This window comes from Phalacrocorax aristotelis, chromosome 3 (genome assembly GCF_949628215.1).
Source record: "Phalacrocorax aristotelis chromosome 3, bGulAri2.1, whole genome shotgun sequence".
NCBI lineage: Eukaryota > Metazoa > Chordata > Aves > Suliformes > Phalacrocoracidae > Phalacrocorax > Phalacrocorax aristotelis.
Window position 1 is genome coordinate 37,223,762 of NC_134278.1, and position 21,140 is coordinate 37,244,901.

General features: G+C 38.2%; 1 protein-coding gene across 6 annotated transcripts in view; it reads left to right on the plus strand.

The window, feature by feature from the left end:
* TTK (TTK protein kinase) overlaps positions 1 to 21,140 on the plus strand; it is a 39,620-nt gene that overhangs the window by 3,081 nt on the left and 15,399 nt on the right. For 3 of the 6 annotated variants that reach the window (XM_075087150.1, XM_075087149.1, XM_075087152.1), the window contains 9 exons: positions 435 to 611; positions 5,546 to 5,690; positions 5,973 to 6,198; positions 11,925 to 12,031; positions 16,013 to 16,156; positions 19,270 to 19,378; positions 19,476 to 19,551; positions 19,634 to 19,728; positions 20,747 to 20,849. In XM_075087150.1, the coding sequence (XP_074943251.1) occupies positions 5,546 to 5,690; positions 5,973 to 6,198; positions 11,925 to 12,031; positions 16,013 to 16,156; positions 19,270 to 19,378; positions 19,476 to 19,551; positions 19,634 to 19,728; positions 20,747 to 20,849 (1,005 nt within the window). In that variant the 5' untranslated portion in view covers positions 435 to 611. Of the gene's footprint in view, positions 1 to 434; positions 612 to 1,402; positions 1,485 to 5,545; positions 5,691 to 5,972; positions 6,199 to 11,924; positions 12,032 to 16,012; positions 16,157 to 19,269; positions 19,379 to 19,475; positions 19,552 to 19,633; positions 19,729 to 20,746; positions 20,850 to 21,140 lie in introns of those variants that run through there. The other 3 variants (XM_075087147.1, XM_075087148.1, XM_075087153.1) reach the window with 3 other exon arrangements.

A 21,140-nucleotide genomic window follows, 5' to 3' on the forward strand; every position in this document is an offset into this window, starting at 1 on the left:
CGTTGCTATTTTAGGTCTTTGTAGTCTTGTCAGATTTTGAACATGCTTCACACAGATAAATGAATGGCAAATGCTTTCTTTAAAAATCATGCAGCAGCTGAAGCCAAAACGAGTCTGAACACTTGCTTACAGTTGAACTTTGGCATGAGTGGAAACTTTAGTTGCAAATTGTGACAATACACAGGAGATTATGCCCTTAGGCAGTTTTTAAAATATGTAAATGTCGTAACAAGCTGACACATTTGGAAGTGCTTGCCTGTAGTCCAAAAGCAATATTAGAGCTTTTTTGTACAGTTTCATTGCTAACTAAGAATAGTTTTATTGATTAAAGGAAAACTATATTTCTGGGATGTCATGAAGATGAGTCAAGCTTACAGCATATACTGGTATTTGTTTACATTTCAGTGTCTAACCGTTCCATTTTTGATACACAGGAACTTCTTCAGGATGGAGAGCTACATTTCTTGCCTCTGCTGGATTGTTGGGATCATCTGAGATAGTCTGACCCTCATCCACGTTACCTTTTTGACTGGGCATATACTTTCTTCAGGAGAAGTTTTTTCCATAGACGACACATTGAACCTTGAACAGTTAAGCAGTATACCAGAAATGTAAGTTTGACATGTATTGTTGAGAGTTAAGATCAAATTTATGCGGCACATGATTTTTTATTTCGGTCTGCTACATTAGGCAAGCTATCATTGTAAAATGAATAATGAACCTTTTACATTGGTGAGGAAGATATAAATATTTTAAAAAAATTCACCTGGGAATTTTTAGCAATTACAGTTGTAATGAGAGATTGCTGTATTACTAAACTAGAGTTAAATTTCTTTAGACCTTCTTGGTGCTTCAGGTTTTTGAGAAGCTGACTTCATCCATGCTTTGGGGGAATGGATACAGTTCAAGGACAGATCTTTAAGGATCCCCTCACCCATGAAGAGGAGACTTGGAGTACTGAGTTCCTGTAGCCCCCTCTGCTGTATTTATCACAGGCAAAACTGCAATGTGTACCAAGATCTTCCTTATGAAGAGACAAATGTTTTTTTTCTAAGACTATGTGCTTTAGGGAGAAACGGATATTAAAGGAAGTTCCAAATGAGCACTGAAATTAGAATTTGTTCAATGTGCTACTTTTTTTAAGAAAAATGAAGGGAGGGTTCTTTATTTAGTCGCATTTAGTCTTTATTTAGTGAAACCAAAATTGTTTTTCAGATAGCACTGATTTAGCATGCTGTCTCTAGTTTTCATAGCTTTTCTTCTGTATAGGTATTGCTTACAGCTCTATTTGGGGGATGCTTGCTTCTACTTTTCTTAGACCACTGAAAATGTTCCATTTTGTAAATGAAGGAAGGAACCATTTTCAGAACTTACTGCTTTTTTTTTTTGCTTTTCCGCAAAGATATTATGAAGTCGTATGTTGAACGTTTCACCGGGCTCCAAGAGTTGGTAAAGTGATGCTAAGACCATTTTATAGTTGTAAGGTATGTGGTGCTTTTGCCAGACTAAATCTTGGTGTTCACACAAAAAACCCTGTGTTTTGAACCTATTAAAACACTTCTATATAAAGAAGAGCAGACTTAATATCTGCTAATGGTGGGCCATTTCTAATACAGGAAGAACAAGAAATATACCTGCTTCTGCTGCAAAAGGAAGCTCTGTAAACATGAAAATCTTTTTGGTTTATGGTTGCTGCTTGGAGAAAGCTGAGAGTCTGCCGCTTTTGAAGAAGCGCAAACTTGTGACAACTAGTGCTCTAAAAATTAATTGTGAGGCTTCCTGAAAGTGGTGCCAGGTTTATTTTTTAGGTGGTGGAATTAGAGGCTGATGAAGTTACTTTATCCCATTCAATTACATCTCTATCAATAATTCATCTAAAATAGATGTAATCTCTCTGGGCCTCCCAGCAACTTTTTGTTGACTTGTTATACCTGAGTACAAAAGGAACAAAGACCAACAATTCACTGTAAAAATAAACTTAGTCTTTCTTTGACCTAATCTGTCCAGAGTGCATTACCTTCTCTGTTTCTGGGCCCAACTTCACAGTAATCGGGAAGTTAAATCCCCTGGATATGGACTTAATTAACCACAGTTTTTAATATTAGAATTCTCATGTTCATTAGATGCATGGGACATTGATTAATGTGGGGAAGGCTGTGATTGGTGCATTTCATGAAAATGTAAAAGACTTGTAGGTGAAAAAAGAAAGTCATCAGTTTTTCTGCAGTTCATTTTAGCATGCTTGCTCTGCTCAGATTGCCTAGATTCTTATCTCTCTGCTTACCTGCTGTGAAAACTAATTGCGGCAACCTGTGGCAAGCAGTTTAGATTAATATTGTGCGCTAAACTTTTACAGGAGAAGGATGTAATGGGATCATAGCTCATGTTGGCTTTATGGGTATGTACATGCAGAACACATCTGAGTTTAGGTCTTTCCTGTTTGTGAATTGCCTATAGCAACTCCTGTGGAGGAACAGGGGCTGTGAAGAGGAAGAGAAGACTAATTTTGTGGGAGATAAAGTTTGCAAGGATCTTTCTTTCTGTGAGGCATTTTGTCCTGGAGCTGTTAGAATTTGAGCCCCTGGTTTTTGTTGTAGTCTGAACTTTGGCTACTTGCTGTATATTGGGCATATACCACTTGTTAAAGCAGTAGGGGAATCCCCTGGAGGAAGGGGATCAGCAGGATGGGATAAGCTTGGGCTAAACAGAGAGGATATAGAAGTTTGTTTGCTTTTGATGTACAGATTTGGCTACATAATTTAGGAAGTAAATACATATCTGCAATAAATTGCCAGATGTGCAATATAGTAAGGAATATGGAAACTTGCATTAATGATTGTTAGAATATTAATTGATTAATGTGATGGGAAGGGGATGTGAGCTAGGAAGGTGGCTGAAATGGGAAAGTATCAAATAAGAGGGGAAAAAAAGCCATTTTTCTTGCAAGCACTATATCTGTTGAAATTGCTGAGTGTGTTTCTGTGTTTACTAGCTCTGCTGGAAGAAAATCAAAGCTTTCTGCATATCCCCAACAGATATTTTACTATAGCAGGAGTTTTCAGCATTTATTGGTGGATCTTTTAAGTCTTCTAATGAAGTGTTGGACGGTTACAATTTTAGTATAGTTTAATTTGCTGTGTCTTTGTTAGTCTGCATTGATCTGAAAGTTAGACCCTAATAGTCTACAGATCAGTCCTGAGTACCGCTCCACTGTCTTGAGGGTGAGGGCCATAAGGTAACATGTCTAAGTAAACATAAGAAGCCAACTGTGAACCTGGATTTAAATTACCAGCTTAATAAATGCTTGCAAACACTTACATGTAGCATTTAATAGCTAAGCTACTGTTATGAAAGATTAAAAAATCTTGTAAGTTTTCCAAAATACTAAGTTCAGTGATAGTCACTTTTACCTTAACTTTGTTTTTACATTTTCCCTACATTCATTCATTCTTTCAGTGCACTCTTACAAACCTGCGTGTGCTCTGCCCTGATTTGTACTTAGGTAGGAACTTGTAAGCTGTTACCTAGTTAGCTTGTTCTTCAGAAAGAATCCTACCTCTCCTGGACTTTCCTTTCACCCATAATATCTTCTCACACTTCTACATGTCTATTAAACTTGCAAGATTGTGTCTATCTCTCCTTGTGGTGAAAGGATTCCTGGGTCCTCTTACTGTCATAAACTGCAAGATGATGCTGTGGATGCATAGTGTATCTTTGAAGGTATATGTTTTTCTTACTGATACCGTTTTTCTCCTGAGCTCTTTTCAGTTTATCCCTGTCTTATCACAGCCTTAATTCTGTTAAGGCTTAGTCATAGTTATTAATTGCTTGGTTTAGTTTATATATGAAAGCAGTGGTAATCTTCAAATATTTCCCTGTCTTCACTGCTAACCATGAGAGCAAAGGTTGGAGTTGGATGTCTACCTATGACTTTGCCCACTTCTAGCCCTTCCTGAATAGAGAGACTATACAAAGTTTAAACATACATAGTTTTGTCTTAACAGTGTTCCTAATATTTACTTCTGTAAGCCTCAAATTACTCCAGTTATGTGGAGATAATTCTTAGTAGCTGACAAAGTACACAAATTTGCTCTAGGGTTCTCTCAGCCTGCACACAGGCTGTGAAACTCTGCATAGATCTGTCTTTGGTGTTTCACATGTGAACTTTTCTCATCTCCTGATTACTGTCTCCTGGCTAGCCCTCCCCTCCACCATTAGTTTTTAGTTTCAGTGTTGGATTGTATTCCCTAATAAAGCAGACATTTCAGCCAGGAATTAATACAAAAGTTGAATATTATTCATGATGAGCAATGTAGTATAGTAATTTGTTACATATTGCTTAGTGGTTCACCTATATTCAGTGCTTTGTGTAATCTCTTAGAACGAATCCTTTTGAACAGACGTCTAGGTGGTAAAATTTTGCAACAGCAAAACTTAACGGGAACTAGGACTAGGAACTATTTCAAAATGTTTGATTTAGAATCTCAGTGGTATAAATAAGTGTACCACATTGCAATTAAGTGCTGCTTTAGAGAAGGAGAATGTTAAAACTGAAGCATAATGAGAATATACTGATATTTTCTCAGAGCACATCTCACTGTCCAACTATACATGTATTATGTTAAATAAAAATATCATGCCCATTACAGAGAGGAGGTAATGCTAAAAGATGGGTTGTAAGTGTCTCTCATGTCTTGAAACTTATTATTTCTACTGTAAGTTATACCAGTGATAGAAAATATTAATATTGTTAAAACTTCAAGTTTATAGTATTAAATTTTCCTTCTATATGAAAAATGTTTACATTTTACGGTGTATGTGTGGGGTGACACATCTAAGGTAGTCTAACACAGCCTTACAGGTGTCATCAAATGCAAGTCTCTCCCTCCTGCCTTTCCTTTCTCTTTCCATATGGTGACACAGTTGAGAGAGCAGGAAAAACATCAAGCAAAAAGATATAAGCTCTCCCCACTATTTTTTTTTTTAATTTTCTGTTGGTGTTTGTCCCTGACCCAGGTCACTGTGAAGTCTGACAAATGGCTGTTCAATCACTCTTTATTCAAGAGAAGTCCCAGGAGTACCTGGCTAGGAGGGGGATTACCTTTTAGTCATCCTAATCTATGGATTCAGGATGTGATTTAATAAGACAGACTCAACTATTCTGGCAACATATTCTGCCCCCCCACTTTATTCAAACACTGGATATCCCTTATTGGAAAGGGCTACTGTGAAGCATGGACTACTCTTCCTAGAAAGGTTGGACTAGATGATATCTGAGGTCACGTCCAACCTGTGATTCTGTGACTAATATTTGGGCTGATAAGTACAGATTCTTTTTGTTCATCTATGTTGGCTTCTGCAAAGAAGTTTACTTGTATAACTACACTGACAAAGGCTTAATAGAGTATTTATGTTACATAACATGCTTGAGTCTCAATTAATCTGCAAAATGTACATGAGAGGCTTTCCTGTGGTAATTCCAATTAAGGTGAGCTACAACAGGGTTCTTCAGTAACCTCACTGGTTTTTAACCTTGTGTCTGCAGATGGAGGAGGAGGACTTAAGTGAAAGAGGATTGCCACAAATTGCTTCAATCATGAACAGAGTTAGAGACTTGAAAAACAAATACAGAAATGAAGACAATATCACAGATGACCTTAACTGTACTAAAATCTCAGCTGATACAACAGGTATGTATTTTTGTTATGATGTTATCACTTACGCAACTGATCTTAATGGCTCTTTCACTCTTAGGTTAACCAAAAGGATTTAAGGTTTTGCATTTCTTCAATATTAATGACCACGAAATAAATTTAATCTCTTCTTATTTCTTTTAGTTAACTGTGTTGCTCTAATCTTGTGTAAAGAAAAATAAAGCCTCACTAGTCATCTTACATGAAAGCTAATAAAAGCTGTTTTCTTCTGTTCATGTTTGCTGCATGTTTAATCAGTCTCCTTTGTTTTTCTGTCAGATAACTCTGGAACTGTTAATCAAATAATGATGACAACAAATAATCCAGAAGATTGGCTGTGTTTTTTGCTTAGGCTAGAGAAAAAGGGTAGCCCTCAGGTGGATGTTAGCCTACTGAATAGACTCATTGGTCGTTACAGTCAAGCGGTGACCGCGTTACCTGCGGAAAAGCATAGTCAAGATGAAAGCTACGCTCGCATCCTTGTGAGATTTGCTGAGTTGAAAGCGTAAGTAGAAATTTTCAGTTTGAGAAGTCATAATTCAAAATTCTGAATTTGAATGATAAAAATAGTTTGTTTTCATTAGTAGGTTCTGCAACAAAACATTCTGAATAGGGATATCTTCATATCAACTCCTTGAATTTGAGCAGCTTTTGCTGGTCAGCTTATCTGATGTCTCCACATCACTTGCATTTTTTGGTATATGCTAATATAGATGATTGTTCAGAGCTATTTGATTTAGAGATGGTTACATGCTTTTTCTGTGTTCTGAGTGTAAGGTACATGCGGAAATAGCATGAGACCCTCTTTTTTTTCTTCAGCTTTATAGTTCAGCTCAAAAGAAGCAGGATGGGTAGAATCTGATATAACTTTGGGTAACTATAATCTGTATTAAACTGTGTATGTTGTAAGTTAGGATTAATTTCCCTGTCGACTTCTATAACTGATTCAGCTGTGAGGTAGACAAGTTGCTATTATCTAATCCATCTAGTCAAACAAGGATAGTGGTATATCCTTGTCTAGTCTCCTTTCTCCCTTGCTAGGGAAGATGCATCCCAGCTGCATTAAATAGCTCTGTTAGGGTAGGAAGGATGTTTCAGAACATCATTCCATACTTCCATGCTTATGAAATTAGTTTTGATTGTGGCCAGTTATTGCTTTATTCAGTCCAAATTTGAACATTGTTGTTCAGGTGTTTTCAAATATAATTTGGGATGTGGTTATAATTTGATTTTTTTTTCATAGTTTCTTTGTCACTTGAAATACTGTGACAGCAAATATCTTGATTAAGAGCTGTGTTTTAACATTGCAGCAATCCTTAATCAGAGTTAAGCAGATGGTCTCCCAGTGAATATGGATAGGCTTTTTCTCTTTCTTGTATGTCCTCCCATTTGACTTCTTGGCAGGTGGCTTGATCTTGCAGTATTATACAGTCTACTTGTTTGTACTGTCATTTGCATGGATCTTGTGCATCAGTGTTTACTAAAAGCATACAATGGAAATAATCTGTTGAATCTACTGTTGAGGAACAAGCAGGAGTGAATAATGACCTGCTGTGAATCCTTAGTGTCTTGAAGTAAGGTGTTTTTGTGTAAGTGGAGTAAAGCATATCTTCCAGAAAGACCTCCTGTCTTTAAAGATACTGAGAGATGGTGTTCTTGTTCAAAGGTTACTGCTTTTCCTCAGAACTGAAATTGTGTAGCACAGGCTTCCAGCTCATACTTTCTGGCATTTCTTTTCCAGAATGGTGACTGGATACTTTGATCAAGTTACATCTGTTATGTCATTACATACAGTAGGAGTTTAAGTTCAGAAAGATTTCCTACCTCCCTAATAATTTTAAAACTCTTGGACCTCTTTCCACTTGACCTTTAAAACATGGCTTTAAAGGTGGATACTTCTTAAATAGGTACTAGAACTGTGTTCTGTATTCCCTGTATTGTATTGCAGAAAGCAAAACTGAAGGCACCGTCGGTAGCCTGTTAATGCTAGAATGCACAAGTATTATTAACATTTTTGATTGAAATTATCACTGAAATTATCCCACTGAACCCACTGAAATTATCCAGTTGCTTCACTCCTACAACCTTTAGAGACCCTTTTGGGAGGGAGTTTATCTTGTTTCACCTTTTAAATGCACTCTCTACAGCTATGCTAAAATACCTTACGCTATGATAATCATCATTACTGTAGAATCTACCTAGCTCATTGGGTAGTTCAGATCTGCTCTTTTGGGTTTCTGCTGTGTGTTTTTAGTTGGCAAATGCCATCAGTCATATGCTTTCTGATCTGCTAATGAAAATTATTAAAAAAAAAAAAACCAAACCAAAACCAACCCCACTTCCAAACCACTCTTAAATATACTCACCAAAATCTGACATAGCATCATTCCCAATGGAATTTTGCTGTATCTCCCTAAATGGTCCCCATCTGAAAATTACTTTGAGATTATCCAGTTTAGTAATAATTTATTATAAGCTAATGCTTTCTCATGCATTGTGGCATATGTAAGAAGGAGGCTTACTGTATGTGGAAGAGGGACTGGCCACTTCGGAGGAATATAGGAATGTTGTCAGGGTATGCAGAGATGCAACAAGAAGGTTAAGGCCCACTTGGAACTAAATCTGGCAAGGGATGTCAAGGGTAACAAGGGCTTCTTCAAAGACATCAGCGGTAAAAGAAGAACTGGAGAAACTGGGCCTGCTGCTGAACGAGGTGGGTGCCCTGATGATGCAGAGAAGGCAGAGTTACTGAATGCCTTATTTGCTTCAGTGTTTACTGCTCAGGCTGGCCCTCAGGCACCCTTGAGTACTGAGGGAGCAGGTGGATGCTTTTGCAAAGCCACTCTCCATCTTTGAAAGGTCATGGAGGACAGGAGAGGTGCCTGAGGACTGGAGGGTAGCCAGTGCCACTTCAGTCTTCAAGAAGGGCAAGAAGGAGGACCCAGGAAACTACAGGCCAGTCAGCCTCACCTTGATTCCCTGGAAAGGTGATGGAACAGTTAATTCTGGAGGTCATCTCCAGGCATGTAGAGGAAAAGAAGGTTATCAGTTGTCAACATGGATTCACCAAGGGAAGATCATGCTTGACCAACCTGATAGCCTTCTATGATGGCATGACTGGTTGGGTAGGTGAAGGGAGAGCAGTGGATGTTGCTTACCCTGACTTCAGCAAGGCTTTTGTCACTGTCTCCCATAACATCCTCACAGGCAAGCTTAGGAAGTGTGGGTAGATGAGTGGGCAGTGAGGTGGATGGAGAACTGGCAGAAGGGCAGAGCTCAGAGGGCTGTGATCAAGGGTGCAGAGTCTGGATGGAGGCCTGTCACTAGTGGTGTTCCCCAGGGGTCTGCGCTGGGTCCAGTCCTGTTCAACATATTCATCAATGACCTGGATGATGGGACAGAGTGTAACCTCAGCAAGTTGGCTGTGAGGAGTGGCTGATACACCAGAAAGCCATGCTGCCATCCAATGAGACCTGGACAGGCTGGAGAGCTGGGCTGAGAGGAACCTAATGGAATTCAGCAAAAGCAAGTGCAAGGTCCTGCACCTGGGGAGGAACAACTCCATGCACCAGTACAGGCTGGGGGCTGAACTACTGGAAAACAGCTCTGCTGAGAAGGACCTGGTAGTGCTGGTGGACAGCAAGTCGACCATGAGCCAGCAATGTGCCCTTGTGGCCAAGAAGGCCAAATGTATCCTGGGTTGCATTAAAAAGAGTGTGGTCAGCAGGTCGAGAGAGATTATCCTCCCCTTCTACTCTGCCCTAATGAGGCCACATCTGGAGTACTGAGTCTGGTTCTGGCTCCCCAGGTCAAGAAAGACAGGGACCTACTGGAGACAGTCCAGTGGAGAGCTACCAAGATGATCAGGGACTGGAGCATTTCTTACAAGGGAAGGCTGAGACACCTGGGTTTGTTTAACATGGAGAAGAGAAGACTGAGGGGGTATCTTGTCAATGCTTATAAATATCAAGGTTGGGTGTCAAGAAGATGGGGCTGGACTCTTTCCAGTGGTGCCCAACGACAGGACAAGGGGCAATGGCCACAAGTTGGAACACAGGAAGTTCCACCTCAATATGAAGAAAAACTTCTTTACCTTGAGGGTGACTGGAACAGGCTGCAGAGGTTGTCAAGTTTCCTTCCCTGGAGACATTCAAAACCCACTTGGATGTGTTCCTGTGCCCCCTGCTCAAGCAGGGGGGTTGGACAAGATGATCTCCAGAGGTCCCTTCCAACCCCCAGCATTCTCTGGTTCTGTATAATATAAAGTTCTGTTTGGTGTTCTCCCAAATGATTTACCTAACAGGAAAAACAAGTCAGAGCATCACAAACTCCAGAAGCAGTGACAGTAGCTTGAGATTTTAGTGTCTATTGGCCTCACCACTATTTTCTTCTGATCAAAGCTGGATTATTCCATTCTTGGCACTGGATCTGTCTTATCTTTGTATCTTCTCTAGCTGTAGCCTGATTATGCCAAAACTTTTTGACCTCTTATGATACTTTGGTTGGTTGAAGAACCCTTGAATGTGTTCTGAAACAGGCAAAGGTGAAGAGCCAGCTGCATCTGTGATTGAATATGTGTCTTGCTCATTTACCACACCAGGCCTGCTTTCATGTAATGCTTCTGGCTGTAGCACAGTGCCACCAAGTGTGTAGCACTTGATGCCTGTTGCTAATATTAGGTCTTGTTCTGTAGGTTGCTATCCAAGTCATTGCTGCTTTCTACAGGAACTTAAATTTTAACATGCTTTTTGAAAGGGAATGTAATTCACATGTTTCAGCTTAATTTGTGTTACTCTGACTTTGCCTTCATTCTTCATTCCACAGAATCCTACTGGAAATATGTTGCCTTTAGCTTTCCATGTTGTATTTTTCCGTACTTATTTTTTTAAGCAATTGTCACAAATTTTTCACAATCCCCACTTCTAAGTACTACCTTTGCTTAACTGTTGAACTAGGGTGGAACTTTAGAAGAATGTCCTTTATTTCTTGATTGTGGATTTTGCGAATAGAAGTGTTAGAGTTGTGGTTTTTTAAAATAGATATTAAAAAGGTGGAGGGAGTCCATTGACATGTGATGTTAACTTGTTTCATAGTGATATAGATTAGGGCCTTTTCTATCTTGACAAGTATTTACTTAAGCTGTGGATCCTCTGGAATATTTAAGTGTTGGTGTACTCTGTGCAGGCATCTCAGTTGTCCTACTTAGCAATCTGTGGCTGAATGTAAAACTAGGATTAAAATTCAGTAAAAGTAAAACTATTAAATGTGAAGTATCATGTCTGGACTTTGTGGCACAATCTCTACATTTTTGAAGTATACAAAGTTTGCCACTGCTGCTTCTGGTGTGTCTGCAGAAAATGGACTGAAATCTACCTTGTGCTACTGAAATTAACTGATAAGAGTGTTGCCTAGGATTATGGGGGAAATGGAATGAATTCCCTACATCTTGTAAGGAATCGATGTTCCTATAGAACCCTTGATAAGAGGTAGCTATTGGATAAATGCTCTTGTTGTGTCCTAGTTTTCTTACAGGCATGGTATTATAGATGTACCAACAGAAACAACTTCTTTCAGTGACCTATTTCTCTGCTAAGGGAATCTGACAATTCGGGTGCAGTTGCAGAAGCTCTTCAATGTAGAAAACCTCATAACCTCTAGCAAAATTTTGGAGTTCAGTATTGCTTTAATGTGATGGATTGGAAACTTTGACCATATTGCTGCAGAATATAATTAAGTGTATATAATAGTTCTCCTGACTTGATTAATATGGTGCATTTTTCCACGATTGGTGTTTCTAAAGCAATCTCCTTCCTGTCCCCCTGGCTTGCAACTTCCTTTGTATAGGAGTAGATGCATCTAGAAGAATTGAGATTTTCTTCTGGATAGTGTCAGCATGTAGCCTGAAGGGCGACAGGTGGGTATGCTGACGGAAAATACCTACATATTTTGAGGAATAATACAAGCGGTGACAGAGAAATCCTTAATCTTCCTCTTCAGGTTTAAGCACAATCTGGTATTTGGAAAGGATCAGCTTGATATCTTAAAAAGCTAATAATTTAAAGACTCTGCTTATTTGCACTTCACTAATGGCTCTAAGGAAGAGGAAAGACTTCAGCTACAGACAGATTGCTTTTCCAGAATTATCTAAAGCCATCATCCAGCACGTGGAATTTCATCCTTGTTACTCAAGTTCTTCAACCTTGTGTAACTATTGTTATGCTGTCTTTACAGTCTTCAAGATCCAGAAGAGGCACGGGATCAATTTCATCTGGCCAGACTGAACTGCAAGAAATTTGCTTTTGTGCATGTGGCTTTTGCACAGTTTGAACTATCACAAGGTGTGTAGAAAGTCTTGTTTCGTGTTGCTCTTCTGTGGTGTTCTAGATCTTGTTGTTCTAAACTTCTGCTCTGTTACAGAACTTGCAAGGAAACTGAGAGGTATTAAATCAGAAAAATCAAAATCTGGATTTTCTTTTTTGATTGAAACTTAATGAGAACATGTTTGTTCATTTTTAATGAAAATATGTGCACAGTTCTGAAAGTTATTTCTAAAAAGGAAAAAAAACTATTAAGATGAAAATTGGCAGTGATTTTCTGTTTTTAAGTTTAGATCTTAGTGGGAGGTATGAGGAAGGCTCTTGCTGTATTGAAAAATTATGCCCAAAATTGGGTGATAATTTTGCTTCAGGTACTTTCAGCTTGATTGTTGAAGACATTCTGGCTCCTTCCAAAAAGCAACTCTTGATTCTTTGTGTGGTGTTTGTTTTTTGTTTTTCAATTAAACCAAAATATGCTGTGAATGTGCAATTTGGTCAAATTAAACTTTCTCCTCTGCCACTCAGGTTCTTAAGTAGCTAGCAATTTTAATTGATTCTTCTGTTTTCTATTCCATTGTTGAACATCCATGTTGGGACAATGGAGATGTCTGACATCTTCTGTTGCTTCATAAATGTCATGGACTCACTTTTTTGACAGTATCATAGATGCCATGTTCCAGTCCATTAGGGAGGCAGGGTTTGTCAGTATTCAAAACAGAATGGTAATCTCTGTCATATGGTGCCATACAGCATTGTTTTAGGCAAGCCAGTCTGATATGAGAGTGATAATGTCTTAAAAATTCTGTTTTCCTTCTGTAAGGGGATGCCTGACCTGTCTGCCCTGGTGTAGGGATAGTTGCCCTGAGAACAAACTTTCTAAATTAATATCTCCTGTTCCTTGGTGTACTGGCTCTGTCTTAGGTAGGGTTAATTTTCTTAGCAGCTTATACGATGCTGTTTTTTAGATCTGTGACTACAACAGGGTTGGTAACACACTGATGTTCTAGCTGTAGCTGAACATTGCTTGCACAGCGTCAAGGATTTCTGTTTCTTGCACAGCCTCTCCTTTACCCAAAGGCTGGGGGTGGGCGAGAGGTTGGCAGGGGGCGCAGCTGATATAGCTGACCTGATTTGACCAAAGGGATATTCCATGCCGCACAGCATCATGCTCAGCAGCAAAAAGCTGGGGGATAGTCTTTCCACAGTAGCAGGTGCTCGGAGACTGGCTGGGCATTGGCCTGCTGGTAAGAGGTAACAAATGATTGCCTTCGCATCACTGTTTTTTCTTCTTTCTTTCTTCACTTATTAAACTCTTGGAGTTTTTTCTTTCCTTTGTTCTTCCAGTTCTCTCAGCTATTCCAGACTATGTAAGTTATGCTCTAATATATCTAGAACAATAGGGTCTCAACACTTTGGGCCAGTAGTCTGCAAAGTTCACCTTGGCTTATGTCACTTCTTTCCTATTGTGTGTAGGGGAGGTGGCCCTGGTACCTTGTAGCAGTGTTGTGCTGCCTACCAAAAATCTTCAGTGAGCACTGTATGCTTATTAAAAGATAATTAAACAGTAATATTTCAATAATAAAGATATTGTCAAAGTGTAATAAAGAACCTATTGTGTAATTGAAGTAAAAGGTAGAAATGTTTCTAGTGCTGTTTGGTTGATGGTTGGACTTGATGATCCTAGAGGTCTTTTCCAACCTTAATGATTCTATGACAGTGATTACTAATGACTAAATTCGTCCTATCACAATCTCTTGTGGATTTAATTACCCTGTAGCTATGGGATATGTTAATGCAATAGTTTTTCACATTGACAACAAGCAGTCAACTTGAAATGAAATGCTAATCCCAAAGGAATAAGCCATTTATGATTGGCTTTGCCTTATCTCCAGCGTGCTCTCCGATTTGTATCTGATACCCTTGAGCTGGTCTAATTGACATTTGGTAATGTGTAGGGAGCTATAGTGTCCCTGCTGGGTGCTTCAAAGTGGATTAATGTAACATGTGAGTTGTATATTGTTACTTTAAAAGTTCTGTTACTTTTTCACTGTGTCCAGTTTAAGCCAGAGGGAAAGGAGGAGGGTAGTGCTTTGACCTCCTCATCCCGGTCATTCCAGCAGTGCCTTGGCACACCTGCCAACTGCTTTGGGAAATACAGATTAATCCAGTTCCATTAAGAAGAAAAAGTTAATTACACATTCACTTCCCTGTCTTGAGCAAAATTGTGAGCTAAAGCTCAAGTCAAAATTCTGAAATTATGGTTGGCATATTGATACTCATTTCCTTGTAAATTGAATATTCATGACATAAAAATGGAGCGACACAATAAAGGTGGCATTCTGTTTTGGTTTTATTTAAATGCTGAGTACAACTTCATTTAAATAGAGGCAGCTCCTCATCTGACCTTCCTTACTTTTGGTCTGCCTTGGGCAGTGTGCTTGAAGCTGTGAATTGCTTGGAACTCATGACCATAAATAAAACTCTACTTTTGGCTATATAAAATATTATGCCTGGGTGGATCATTCTGGCTTTTTGTATCTGATGAAGTGGACTGATTGAAACTCACAGATAATTCTGGCTTTACTTTTGTGCCTTTGTCCCTCATCTGTTAAGGGGGATGGAGCAGTTAATTTTTCTCATAGGTGTTCTGATATCATGTTATTATTAAATGAGACACATAATACTAGGAGAAACTACCTTTTATTTTGAGTAGCAGGTGTTGCTGTAGCAATGTGTGGTTACTAAATATAGCCAAAGGCAGAATGCTGATTAAGGATTCTTGAAAAGAAATACTAAGCTTATCCACTTGCTAGGGATTTGGGAGAAAAATAGTATTTCATTATATGGTTATAAAACAGGTTGTAACAAATGCGCACAAAATAGATTTGAATGAAATTATAGGCAATCTTCTTTTGAAGTTTCCTTGCTTCAGTGTCCACATCAGCCCTTTAATATTCTTAAAATAGGTTACTTAAGCATAAGTTCCTAATATATACACTGCACTCCTCTCCAGTCTGAACTGCAGTCAACGCTGATGTCTAACTCCAGTTATTAGTGGATTTTTGAGTGCTGGAGACATTATGGAGCTCTGAAGTATACTATTATATAGTATAAGAAGTACCTAATTATATATGTATGTGGCACCTGTAAGAACAAAGTGGTTTGTTTTTCTGCTTTGGAACTGAGGAAGAAGGGCATTTGGGACTTCAGGGCATTAATAGCTGTAATAAAACATGGTATCATTTTGCCCTGATGCTCTATAAACCAAGGAAAATATCTTGGTTGCAATATGCTTCTTTCTTTTTGACTGTTACTGTTTAATAGCTGTATGTGTATGTTCTTACATATGTAAAATGGTTGCTTTCAATATGTCTTGTTGTTAAAACATCCCCTCTACCCCCCTGAGTTCTTTTCAATCTCTGTTTATGGCACTTAATAATGTATAAAACTGTAATGAAAGAGTATTCTTCCTTTCACTCCTCTTTGCTTAACTGCAGTACTTTCTGGAGTAGTGATGTTTGATTTAACAACAGCTGCTTTTAACTTTGTCTATTGAGTGCATTAAAGATGTTTTATAATGCATGCGTAATAAAGTTTATATCTGGTCCGATCTAAATGGAAGTCCATAAAGGTTGTCTTTCCTTGCTGATACTACAGAAAAAATGGATTTTAGAATTTGTGTTGTATTTCCTTGCAGTTCCTTTAACACTAAACAAATACTGAGAATGCAGCTTTGTGAGTTCATAGAGCAGATTTTGTGACTTGGTGCTCAACTTCATGCATAAAATTGACTTATGTGGTTCACTTGTAACTAGTTCCAGGCAATATCCTTAAAGTGGATATCTAAGGGGGGAAGTGCCTAATGAACAATGGCTTCAGAGAATAATGCAAAGTGAATGTAAGACAGTATGAATGTAATCACCTTTTTTTTTAAAAAAAGGCCATGTTACCCCAGTGTAATTGTTTTCTATTTTCTTGATCTCTGTGTTCCTTACTACTTAGGAAACGTGAAGAAGTGTAAGCAGCTCCTTCAGAAAGCTGTGGAGTGCTCTGCTGTTCCACTAGAAATGTTGGAAACTGCTCTACAAAACCTTCATTCACAAAAAAAGCAGTTGCTTTCAGATGAGGAGAAGGAGAACTTAGCAGGTATTCCAATTTCTTAAAATGTCAGGTTTTATGCATGTGGTAATTCTAGATTGAAAAAAATACTTCTAATCTCTGTCCCTTCTAGATACGAACTCATAATCTGCTATTGTCTAAAACAGTCTGTTTATCTATATTATCTTTCTCCTTCAGTATTCGGTTCCATCTTCAATGCAGTGACTGTAGTTTGCAGGAGCCATAGGATGGCAGATTCTCCAACTCTGCAGATGGTGTTCCTCTGACTGTCGTTAGGTGTTTGGACTTTGTAACAGAGACTTACGGCTGAAAGAGTGAAATAAGAGCTACTGGTGGCAGAGAAAAATTAGAACTGACACAGACTAAATGATGCAGACAGCTTACTTTGAGGTGTATCTTGTGACAGGCTGGTGAAGTTCTGGCAGTCATTTCAGTGCAGTCAAACCTAGCAAAAATAATCCATTTCAACTTTATTTTACAAATGGACAAAGCCATGTATTTATCAGTACAAAATTGAAGTACTTGGCTATATCATAAAACATAACTGATAGTGGTTGCTGGGTATATAACTTCAGTAAGGGAACAGCTACCTTATGAAGTTTTCAAAAGATAATTTTTTTTGTCGTGGAATTGAGCGAAAAACCCACCATAGTTTGACTTAATATTGAAGTGCATGTAACTAACTCTTCCAAGAGTGGTGTCTAACACTTCTATATTCTTGCTTTGTATAAGGACAGAATTAGTGCAAAATAGGTCTGATTTAATTTCCTTAGGGATATGTCCTAAGGAATGTGGTTTGAGGTTTGGCTGGCTCCTGCTGAGTCAACGTTTTTGTGAAACACTAGTTGTGGGGGGAAAAAACACCAAACATTTGGCAACACTTGAAATAATAGTCTGTTATAGTAATAATTTTTAAATTAACTTTATTTTTGGTCCTATTCTGTTTACCGTTAATTGGAAACAGACATCATAAGTGGCACAGCTGCTGTACTAGGCCACGGGAGAATATCTACAGGATATACAGCATAATACAGGATATTATAACGAATAACAGGATATATTAGCTAGAGATGTATATTTGAAGTATCTTAAAATAGCTTGTACTCCGCAGCATTCCCTAAACGAAGAATTAAGCTACCTTCTCTATATTGTAGCACATGAACAGAACGTGTTCATGGGCAGTTACTGAAGTGTTGATGTATTTGCATTAGTGTGTTCTGACTTCTCATGGTCACTTGTTCAACTCTGAGAAATGACCTTATTTTCACCTCTAGGCAAAAATAGCTTGGATGATGACCATGTTGTTTTAAGCTCTTCGTTTGTGGTTTTGAGGTTCTAGAATTACTTTTCAAATAACTTGATTTCTGGTTGTGCTTACTGTAAAATATATCTGAAATAAATACTTCATTTTTACAAAGCTCATTAATAATGGGAATAGGAGTTGACTTGACATTTCATTTTAAGATTAAGGTACAACTTCATAATTCTGTCAGATCCTCAATAATCGAGCAAGATTCTCTACTGGATTAAGACGGGGGTGGTGAATAAGCTGTCTGCTGTTGCCTGCCTTGATCTTCCTTGACCTGGCAGTAGAGCACAGCTTATAAAACCGCTATCAGTGAAATCAACTCATGTAATTTACCCCAACTACTTGTGTAGACTAATTCGGTTGAATTTACCTGATATGAATTAGGGATTACTCTCATGAGTGCTGTGTTGGCAGGTCAGTGAGGTGAAGGGACCAGCAAAAGGTTTTGATAACAAATCACTGAGCCAGTAAATTCTTCAGCTGGTTAGTAGAGCTGGGTCTAGCAGGGAATGTGCCTGTGGCCTAACTCTGTCAGGAGGTTTGGAGGTGACTTCTGAAATTTCTTTCAGCCTAGGATTTGTCAGTATGAAAACAATGTTCAGTAATTGAAATTTGGAAGCTTCTTAAAGTTTCAATGACTAAAACTGTCTCTGTTTAAAGTGCCCCTCTTAGAAAGAGGGGGTGGGAGAATCTGAGGGAGAAAACAAAGTGTTTAATTGATGATTGGTAATTCTGATGTCCTGATTCCTGTCTCCTACCTCTGACACAGTAGGTAGTTCTAGGGATTTAGCCTGCAGCCTTCCAGAAACTGGACTGAAAAACCTAAAGGAGAAGGTATTCTTGTGAAAGATTTACTTATTTTGTGATTGCTACTTTTTTTATAATTTTCACTAGAACTGAAAAGGCTGCATGCTTTTGCAATTGCAGGAACCAGTTAAATGCTTTAAATCCAGACAGATCTACAAAAACATAACTGAGGTAGCACAAAAACATTGTATGAAAACGAAATACCACATAAATGAAGTCAGAGTCCAAAATCAAGTTTTCAACTGAACAGGACAGATCACGGATATTGTCAATATCTTGGGTCTCTGCAGTAGCAGGGACTTTGTGAGGATCGTCTAGATAGTTGTACCTTTGAGATGCTATCTCTGAAACAAGCTAGGTTTGATGCTTAATTTAGGATTTCTTATAGCTACCTAGGTGTGGGTGTCCTCATCACCTGTGCTGATCAATAATTGGCATGAACAACGAAAGAATCTGAATGTAAGCTGTTTTAAATCTCCTCATAAGTCCTTGTAGAGCAAGCCACGGAAGCATGCTTCAGATTATGCTGTTTTGGAGTGGAGGTTTATTCTCAAAATGTAGCTTTGCTCTGAAAGCGTGGGTTTCTTCTTGCTCCACCAAGATACTATTTAAACCAATGTGTTTGGTGCTTATAATCCTCCTCCTGTGTATAGCATAATATTAACAGTGAGGCTTCTCAGTTAGAAGTTGAAGATATTTCTTGGACACAGTTTACAACTACAGCTGTGTAGAAAACAAGTAGCTAATATATTAAACAGTTGTACAGGCCATCTTGTGCTTATCCTGGAAAGCTCCTTCTGGCTGTAAGTCTCTGTTTTTTTTTCTTTTTTCATCTGAATTATTGTGTCTTACGTAATTATATAAAATGTCTGTCTAGATCAGTAGGAAATAGTGATATGTCATTGATACTAGATTACTGTAACTATATGTACTTTTGAATTTCATTTATTTTGAAAGAACACTTTTTTCTTTTGGAACAAATACAATCTGCAGTATTATCTGAATAATTCTAATTTACCTACAGTATCAAGTACACAAGAATCTGGACTTCAGAGCATAGTTGGAAATCACGGAAGCATAAAAAGAAATGATTCTGGTGAAAATTCTTCTACTGTTACCAGACTTTTTCTTGGGTAATGGCCTGATTTCTTATTTAATTTCTTAAAACATTATTTAAACCAAAACCAAACACGTACTACAATGTTGTGGTTTTTTTTTTCTTGCCTTCAGGGAGGAGAAGTCTCAGGAACTTGATGCTGTAGTTAATTACCACAATCCATTAAGACCACTAACCAAATCTAACCAGGTAGAACATGTAACATTTTCCTTCAATGTCTTAAACTTTTCATTCTGCTTTACACATCTGATAACTTTCAATTTGCTCTTAGGCCTGCCCCTTTGGGAGGATTCCTGTTAAACTAGTAACTGATGCTGGTGATGATGTGAAGAGTGATGTCCCGCTTACAGCTAGTGTTACGAAGAGGTATGGTTATTGGGTTTACTACAGTACACAGATTTGAATACTCCTTTTCAACAGTGTGTTTATTGGTTAGTGGAAATGCCGAATGTTAACATTGATCTGAAGATTATCGACAAATAGTCATAATTGCAACAGGCATTGCAGTAACATACTTCTGTCTTACTGCTCAGATTCTTTGTATGAGATCATGCGAAGATCCATTTCTCGTTCTGGCTAATCAGTAGGCTCAAAAGAAATGGACACTAAAGCAAAAATTTTGTTCAAAATAACTTTACGTTTGTATATTCCAGTTTCTACAATTAGATATAAGGCAGCCTTGCAACTTCCAGAACGTTTTTAAATCCTCATTTTAACATAATCTATATGATAATGGTTATATAAAGTTGTTATGCTAATTTTATTGTGAATAACTGTTCAGTGGTGGAAGAATCTGCCAACTAAAATAGCACATTGCTACATTTTACCTGACTGTAGCATAGCTTGAAAGCAAGCAGAAGAGAAAGTTCCCTCCCCCAGCTGCCCCCATCAAGTCTGTTATGCTAACTTTCTTCCTCTCTTTCTGCTGTGTGATTAAATTCATGCCAAAATGGGAATTCTGGGGAGAAATAAGTAACCAAAGAGTAAAATTTGCATAGTTAGCTGTTCAGAAGCTAGTTAAAGCCCAATATTCTGAATCTGTGAAAGTAGTGGGATAAGGTATTTCACATAGTATTGTTCTGTAACTATAGCAAAATTTACTTTGGAACACACCATTGGGGTTTAGGACCCTAGTTGTAGCTTATTACTGTTTTATATGGAAGACAGCCAGTTAGGTCACCTGTCACTTGATAGGATGATGGTGGCATTGTTAGACTGTGTTATTTTGTTGTTTCTCACGTGGCTGTCAGAGTGGACCTGCTTTTCTGTATATGTGAAACTTGTGGCCAAAAGTTTTTGCACAACTACCTTTTTCATCTGGTTCACAAAAGGCAATCATTACGTTATATGTTGGCATGTGATGTAATTAACAATGTTATTTCAGTAGGCAAATATCCAGCTCCAAATGCACAGCCTTCATTGCACCTTTTCCACCGTCAGAACCAAAATCTAGTGGGGGTGATTCATATGACCTGAGAGACTTACAGGTAACTAAAATCTTTTAAAAATAGATATACGGAACTCTACCTGGCTGTCCTATGGTATTAGAAAGGAAAACAATAACGCTTTTATCAATTCAAGAAAGAAATAAGGCAGAATTTTCCTTTATGTTATCAGTTGTGACTAAAGTGTTCATTGTGGCTTTTAAATTTGAAAGTTGTTATGCATAATCAGGCATTAAGAAAGCTTTCTCTGAACAGTACATCTGATGGGAGAAATAGGAGGTGAAGAGGGGATAAACAGATTTCATCTTGACTACAGGAGCTCTTTCACCTGTA